The sequence below is a fragment of the Trypanosoma rangeli genome, assembly GCF_003719475.1.
Source record: "Trypanosoma rangeli strain AM80 chromosome Unknown Tra_15.4_contig_00142, whole genome shotgun sequence".
NCBI lineage: Eukaryota > Euglenozoa > Kinetoplastea > Trypanosomatida > Trypanosomatidae > Trypanosoma > Trypanosoma rangeli.
In genome coordinates, this window is record NW_021705888.1 from 35,718 (window position 1) to 43,579 (window position 7,862).

Sequence of the window (7,862 nt, forward strand, 5' to 3'; positions counted from 1 at the left end):
CTGCTTCCCTACCACCAAAGGAAACCTCACGCCTAATTCATAAGGTGTTGTCGGGTGTACTCGTACATCACCAAGGCACCGGTCACGTGTACATTAAGCGAACGAATCAGTCCAAACTGCGGAATTTCCACACATACATCCAATAACGGCAGAAGCTCCGCTGGAACGCCGTGGCCTTCTGCACCAAGGAGAATAACAGCGCGCTCAGGGAAATGATACGACGCCATCGACACGCTTCCTGCCGTCTGCTCAATGCCAATAAGTGTATAGCCATTGCGCCGCAGGGAACCCAAAAATGGCGGCAGATTTTTTGCCGGCACTGCCTCCCACGGCAACCATAGCTCGGCACTGCGCGCGGCGGCCACAAAGTGCGGGTGCTCAAAAACGGCTGGGTCAGACACGACAACCTTCTCCACGGTGAAGACTTCACCGCAACGAAAAAGACCGGCAACATTCACAGGGTTTTGCAGTAACGAACCTATCACAATAATGGGTTGTCGCTTATTATGTTTTAATGCTCGCGGGTGGAGCTCGTTGTACACCAGGCCGCTCCACCACGGCGTTACCTTCCGCTGAATGTCTTCATCCCCGTCACCCACGTTGTTGTTTGTGTTCCTGACGCCGCTTCTGATGCCGCTTTTGTTCTTGATGTCGCCGTCCTCCATTAGAAGTGCCACGGACTCAGCGGTGTAATCCACACAGTATGTTGTATGGGTCTCCGTATGTGGAATGTACGGAAAGTCCTTGAGGGGTTCGAGTAGGCGGCGACTGTCGATGCAATCCGAGATTCGCCGCACACGAAGCATCTCCACCGGGCTTAGCGCCCCAATGAGGCAGCGGAACTCGTGCTCCAGAAACCGCATTCGCTCAAAGGCAGCGGCTGGTACACTTTCCGTGAGAATGTTGTTTCCCTCCCTTCGCTGAATGCAAAAGAGTTGTCGCGGGGTGCAGGCTTCCGCCAGATTAAAGAACAGCTGTTCCGCGTGCTTGTCGCGGAACTTCACATGCTCTGGTGCACGAGCAATGTAGTCAAAGACCTCCTCCTCCGTAGGGAGGAACCTTACCCCCTGCACCGCACAGGTCGCATGAATGTGGTAGAGTCCAATGTGACAGATGATCCGCAGGAGGTGCTGATGCGAAGTACTCTGCTGAAAAAGACGGTGAAGCAGCGTCTCAAAGAGACCGTCCACGCAAGCCACCTCCCCTCGAAGCTGTCGAAGTATCATTTGCGCTATGATCAGGAGATAACTCCCACAAACCTGCGGTCGTAGACTGTAGTTTGCCAGCGCCGCATCTAGCAGAGTGTAGAGTGCGGGCTGGCGCTCCAGGATTTTTAGCGCGTAAATCTCCATCAGTCGTCTCACACTGCCCATGTTGATAAGAGGCAGACACACCTGCAAGACCCGCTGCAAAATATCCCGCTGCGCAGTCGCATCATCAATCATCGGAAGCAGCGCACAAAGCAACTGCCACAGACGAAGACGACAGCGATGGGGTTTGGAGTTCGGCATGCACGGTTCATGCTTGACGGCGACGTGAGTGGTGTTCCAGTCCAGCAACTCCAACGAGAGCGCCGTCGCCCAGTCGTGCCGCAAATGACAACACCACAAGATGGTGGAGATTGCGAGGGCGCGGCCAACCGATGAGAGTCGCACAGTTGGCGGGTACTGTATGCGTAGAGCCTCAGGCCACAGAAGCAGCAACGGCTCTGTGGTCGCCACCATCATCTCTGAGGCCTCCTCATCGCGCCCAGAGTTATACAAGACGGCGACATGTAGAAGGAGATCTTGCAAGCGCGGCCAGTTTGCCGCGGGGTCACGAAGCACCTCCGTCGCTATGGTCACTGCCGCCACATACACCGAGCGCTCCGATTCCGCCTCATCGAGCAGCGTCCTTGAGATGTGTGACTTGACCAAGTCTCCATGCTCAGTCACACCACAGCGGAGGGCGTTGAACGCAAGGACGGAGACGCGTCCATGGTCTCTGGCCCCAACATCTTTCAAGTGCACAAACATGGCGCTGATGATGGCACGGTGGTTCACGCCCCTGTCGCGCCCTGTATCCCTCTCCGTGGCAGCCGCACTGTTGGCCACCCAGGCAAGAATATCGTAAACGCTTGCAAGGTTTGTGCTCCAGCAGCGTTCCACATGGTCTAGGGCGTAGTCCTGAAGTTCCAAAACCAATTCTGGGCTCTCCGCTGGTTCCACGCAGCTGCAGAGAACAAAGACTGAGTTGTAAACGCCACCATAGTACTGTGCCAAGAGCGTCGCCCATGAAAGGCTAGTTAGTGGACAAGGCACATCGCATGTCAAGAGTCGCAAGGAAGGGCACTGCATGAGGCTTCGAATCCAGTGCACAAGATCCGTCATGCCAAAATGCAGACGACATGCAACATCCGCCGTGTTCACGTTTTCCAATGTACGGTTGGGTGTATCCAATACGATCAGGCTGGAGAGCACACTCTGCAGGAGGCGAGACATATTCCTGGCTACAACCATTTGGGCGAAGTGCCGAGTCACTCTGATCGTATCACCCGCAGGGGCTGCAGACGGAGTCCGATTGGCATCTAAAAGAAGCAACAACTCCAGTACGTCCGCCACGCACTGGCGTGACTGAGACCACGTCGTTGCAGCCGCGGGGTCGTGGGCAACGGCGATTTGTCCTGCAGACAGGGTCGCCGCAACAACAGCGTCCCACTCCAAAGTGTGCTGCAACGCCCAAACATCCCCACAAAAATCCTCAAAGGAGTTCACTTGCATCATCGCCCGAGTAGCCTGTCGAAGGGCACTGAACGCCACTGTATGCAGAGTGCCACGCAAATCAGCAATCGTCGTCCGCGAGTAGTACTGCGTGCAAGCCACCGTTCCAACAGAATGATGAAACTCCACAAATGCAACCAACGCCGCGAGGAACGATGCAGTCGGGCCGTACGGCCGCTTTGCAAAAGAGAGAAGCGTTGCCCCAATCTCCTGCGCCACATCTGCGAGCAGCTGCCGGTCCTCAGGCTCTCCCAGGTGCAAGGATCCACAAAGGAAAAAAAGCTGTTTTCCACGCACCTCGTCAAAGGCGGCGAGGCAAAGAAACTGTCGCACCTCCTCACGCAGGTAATCGGTTCGCAACATGGTGCGCATGAAGCCGAGCTCGCTCCCTCCAATCGGAGCGGCCCTAGACATCCGCAGCAGCTGTTCGTTGAGAAAGCAAGGGTGAATGCATGTGCCGAGTGCACCAATGTTCCCGATGGAGTCAACAGCAGCAGCACTACCCCCGCCGGGACTCCCAAGAGGACCACAGACACAAAACAGCTTCCAAAAGCCGTCGCACTGGCGCATCGCCGTGGGATCAATCCGGGCAAAGTGCAGAAGCGTACTAAAAGCCACCGCGCTGAGACGAACATCAAGCCAAAATGGAACACCATCATTTGCTGCATCTTTCAAAAGAAGCAGCATCGAGTGCAGAAAATCCGCATCAGTGATCATCCCCACAGTCGCCTCTCTACTCCCCGCATCCCCATCAAGCGACAGAGCCTCTGCAACGCCGTGAAGAATACGAAGCAGCATCGTCACACCATACACGCTGGGTCTCTCCAGCACGCCATGCAGGAGATAAGATATGGCTTCCTTGCGTTCCTGAGTCGTGCGTAAGACATCCCGAAAAAGGCGAGCGTAAAAATGCTCGAGTTGATCCGCAAGTGGTCCCGCCACTCCCTCCAGCGCACGCACCTCAGCCCCCTCAAATCCCTTCGGCATGGAAAATATCGCCGCATGCGGCGCGCGGTCAACTTCTGCGCAAAGCCGCAAGTCCACGGAAGCCTCCACGGCGTTTGTGAAGAGAAAACCGCTTGAGAAAAGTCTCAGCACCGGTGTACTCAGCGACCATAACCGCTGCAGCCCAGCTTTTCGGACGGCCGTGTTTGGATGCAACAGCATCTTCAAAAAGAGCAGTTCTACCCATGCTGGGTGAAAGCCAGCCACAAAGTGCGTTGACGACGTCACCGCCTCTGTGTTGCCGCCATCTTTGATGGCAGCCCATGCCACAGCATCGTGTGTCAAGACCTCCACTAGAGCGTCGAGTTTCGGGAGTGCGGGTTGAATGATATGCAGGCCGAACTCGTTGGTGGCCTCAGCAACAAGAAAGAACAATCCCCACTGATTGTGGCTTACCGCGGGCTTCCACACAAAGTATTCATGGAAGAATACGTTGCCTGTCCACTTCTCCTGTATCTCCTGCTCATGTGTGAAGGCAACGATGCGCTTTAAAAGGTACTCCACACGCAACTGCATGTTGCCGCGTCTTCCAGCGTCTGCGTCGCACGTCAGAGCATCCCAGAAGGCTGCATGAAGTGTGTTCCAGAGCTGCGGGGAGCAGCGGTAGTCGCGGTCCTTGTTGCCATCGGCAAAGCGAAACAAATATTCAAAAAGAGCCGCGATAAAAACGACCACTTCGACCCTGCCGCGCCGTCTCTTCTGCAAGCGACTGCAGCAACGACTGGATACGCGCGTGGTGGCTGGTAAGAGATGCGTGGCCACCGCAAAGGAGCAGCGGTATCAACACACGGCGGGAGAGAAGAGAACTCAGCTCCACAGCTCCACGCCTAAAGAAAAGCGCATCCAGTGCATATCCAATCAACGCATCCCGAAGCGCCGCGGCCTGCTGCGGGCCTTTTTCTGTCAACTCCGTTTCCCCCTTTGTGCCTCCAGCCCCTTCCTCCTCCCCCTGGTGTGCCCTCACAAGAGCATCTGCACATTCTGCCAGCAGCTCCGTTGCAACCTCCTCCGGCAAAATTGCAGTAGATGCAGAGTTCTGTAACGACGTCCCAGCTGTGCCAACCAACGCGACGGAGCCGCCGCACACGGCTAGCTGCGCAACACAATAGCAAGCAGCCGAGATGACGTCCTTCGCAAACGGTGGGTGTGCCACTAGCATCAAATACATCGCCCTTTCCCATCGTCGCACATCCTCGTCTGATAACATGCCACCGGCACACATCAACGCCCCTGCTGAAATAACGTGCCCTGCCGTGCAGTGCTCCTGACTCGTCTCAAAGAATGCGAGGAGGCGCAGCAGCTGGCACTGACGCTCCGTTGCCGCCACTGCTTTTACCAACTCCCATGCAATGCCGTAAACACGCGATGGAGAAGGGTGAATCCCATTTTGGCCAAGCTGGCCCTGCAGCGCCGCAACAACGACCTCCAACCTCGCCTCCATCACAGTGCAACTTTACCTCCTACTAAGCGTCCCCCGCCATTAGCGAATCCAACACCCACACCACAATGGCAAAAGAAAAAAAAGGTAACGCTCTCTTTATAAGCTCATCCACAAAGCGACACAACCAGAACAACAAAACCAAAAAACGGATTTAGACAAATCCAGCACTCTTACTTACTCCCCGTACTCTGCACGCACATACTCTTATATATGAAAAAAAAACACCCAAGAAATGGCCAAGGTATATAGTATACGCGAACACCAACCGCTGCAGAGCATTGTTCTCGCCATTTCAGGGGGGGGGGGGGGGGAGAAAAAAAGAGGTTGAACAGGCACACATCCAAACGTATACCTCCTAGATGCACGGGTCTAAAATTAAGATACAGACAATTTAAAAACCACATTTATCGTGTGAGTAATCGTATCGGTCATAAAGCCGTGTTTCGGACTCTGCAAGACAAGACACCAACGCCACGAAAGGCAACTAACGGGAACAGTGACCATCAAAAGAGTGAGGTCCCACACTTCTGCGACCCGTCCCCGCCTGCTTGCCGCACCGAGCCAGCACCGCAGCACCCCTGTGCCCAAGAAGGGCCCAGCAAACATATTATGGGAGACCATTCCAACGTGTCTGTTCTGTCACATAACCCGCAAAGGAAAAAAAAAACTCCTATGCACCACAGAAATAAAATAGTTGCACAAAAACAACAAGGCACGGGGTTACAGCCCTGTCCAAAGCAAATGCAAGGTCCACTGCACCACCGCCAAATTCATAGGGTCCCTGCACGACGCATGCGTAATTATAATTCTTGAAATCTCGCCTGGACTACTCGGATTCCATGTGCACATAAAATGCATCAAATCCCCCGTCCGGCGCAGACGTCGCACATCCGCCAAGGCGGCAAAGTCCACCAACGATATTGGTGGTTTTCCTGCGCCCACTTTGTCCCACTCCTCCTGCATCGATTTAAGGGCATTCCATGCCAGCGTGTTTCGTTTTAGGCGCACGTCGTTGGGGACAACATGAGGACCCACGAGCTCCAGTCTGGGTGTGGTGAAGTAGATGTAGTTTATTCTTGTTCTATTGACTTTCGTTGCGTTATCAAACCTTCGGCTTTTTACGCGACGGAAATATTGTGTTAGGTCCTGGACACTATCTGACCTTTCCTTCCACCAGTACATGTAGGAGGCCAAATGCAGTGGCGGACCTTGCATTAAAAGGGGATCTTCGCGAAACTCACCCACCACGGGATCCCACAAAAATAATAGGATGGCAAGAACCCGCTCACGGGGTTGAACCCCGTCGCAGGAGGCTCCCATGTTGGATCCCACCTTGTACCCAGGAAAGTACTTCGCCAGCAGAGCTCTGTGGGTGCAGTTAAAGGAAAGAGCCAGCTCGTCATGATCCTCGTACACAATATACAGCGCGTCAAAGTGAAAGTAGTGTTCGGCAAACAGTTCCTCGCCACGCAGAAAAAACATCAGCCGCAGAAGTATCTGCCTCATCATCGAGTCACCACTGACAACAATGCCGTACCCGTTGTAACCAATGCTCGCGTAGTGTAGGATCGATAACGCCTCCAACGAAGAAAAGTAGCGGTAGCTCGGGCACGAGGCAGGTCGCACCTCAAACCCGAGCCCCTGATCACCAGTTTCAGCAGCGCGGGGCATCGAGTTGTGCTGCACTCCGTCGTACGTCCATCGCGAGGCACACGCGGCACGCCCGTCGGCACGCCGCTGCCTCAGCTCAGACAAACTCAGGAGTCTCAACGGCTTTTTGAAGCTCCCTCCGACATAAAAACCACAGGGTGGTGGGCCAGCACGAAGAATCAGGTCACAGAACGGGGGAGATATGGGCTTTTCCGCTCTGTTGGGCATCCTACAATCAAAACGCAAACTACTGCGCGACAGAACGGCGCCAGGACCACACCTCGTCCCACTCCACCCCAGTACATTGGCCTGTGAAACATTCCCAGCATTGGCAGTGCCATTCCACGATTTGGGGGGCGACTGCAACCATGTAGCCGGCACTTTGACAGGGTTCACAATTAAAACAAGTAAACAAAGCTGAATTGCCGCAATGATACATAAACGTGAAACCAACAATCGGCTGCAGGGCATGCACCGAAGGTGCATTTTCAAAAGTCAAAAGAAAAAACTATCAACGGAAGAAAAAGGAACAGAGATATGAATGCAGAGATATCCGTGGATATACATGAATAGAAGACACAGAAATACAGACGCATTCACCATCGTTCACAAAAAAAAAAAAAACAAGTCTCTTCGACCAGCAAAACAGCCAAAGCCACTTAATACGGCAGTGCTGGATTAGAAGTCGAATTAAAACGCAAGGCAAACGAGGCCCGAGGAGAAGACAAAGGTAAGCAAGGCACCCACCGTGCGGAGATGGGGGGAAGGAAGAAATGAAGATGGAAACAAAGTGCGGCGCAAGGCAAGAAGAGCGCACAAGGGTGGCGCCCCATCAGCACGATGGCAGGTGGCGGCGCGTGGGCAGCGATGAAGGAGGACACCGAGTCCGCCCAGCCTCACTAAGCCACGACAACGGTAGCCGCACATTGTCATTGTGCACGCAGCCTCTCCCTTTAAACGATGCGAGGAGTTCAGCACGCATGCAGTAACCCAAACGTCAGCCACAG

At 54.3% G+C, this 7,862-nt stretch overlaps 3 protein-coding genes across 3 annotated transcripts; all 3 read right to left on the minus strand.

The window, feature by feature from the left end:
• Positions 1 to 32: 32 nt before the first annotated feature.
• TraAM80_04741 (methyltransferase) lies at positions 33 to 4,280 on the minus strand (the record flags this gene model as incomplete). Its single annotated transcript, XM_029381656.1, has 1 exon — positions 33 to 4,280. One exon carries the CDS (start codon positions 4,278 to 4,280, stop codon positions 33 to 35), a length of 4,248 nt encoding a protein of 1,415 aa, XP_029238483.1.
• Positions 4,281 to 4,410: 130 nt separating this feature from the next.
• Positions 4,411 to 5,205, minus strand: TraAM80_04742 (uncharacterized protein; the record flags this gene model as incomplete). The annotated part of the gene is made up of 1 exon (XM_029381657.1): positions 4,411 to 5,205. One exon carries the CDS (start codon positions 5,203 to 5,205, stop codon positions 4,411 to 4,413), a length of 795 nt encoding a protein of 264 aa, XP_029238484.1.
• A 720-nt stretch (positions 5,206 to 5,925) lies between these two features.
• On the minus strand, positions 5,926 to 7,326 carry TraAM80_04743 (uncharacterized protein; the record flags this gene model as incomplete). Its single annotated transcript, XM_029381658.1, has 1 exon — positions 5,926 to 7,326. One exon carries the CDS (start codon positions 7,324 to 7,326, stop codon positions 5,926 to 5,928), a length of 1,401 nt encoding a protein of 466 aa, XP_029238485.1.
• Between the last annotated feature and the right edge of the window lie 536 nt (positions 7,327 to 7,862).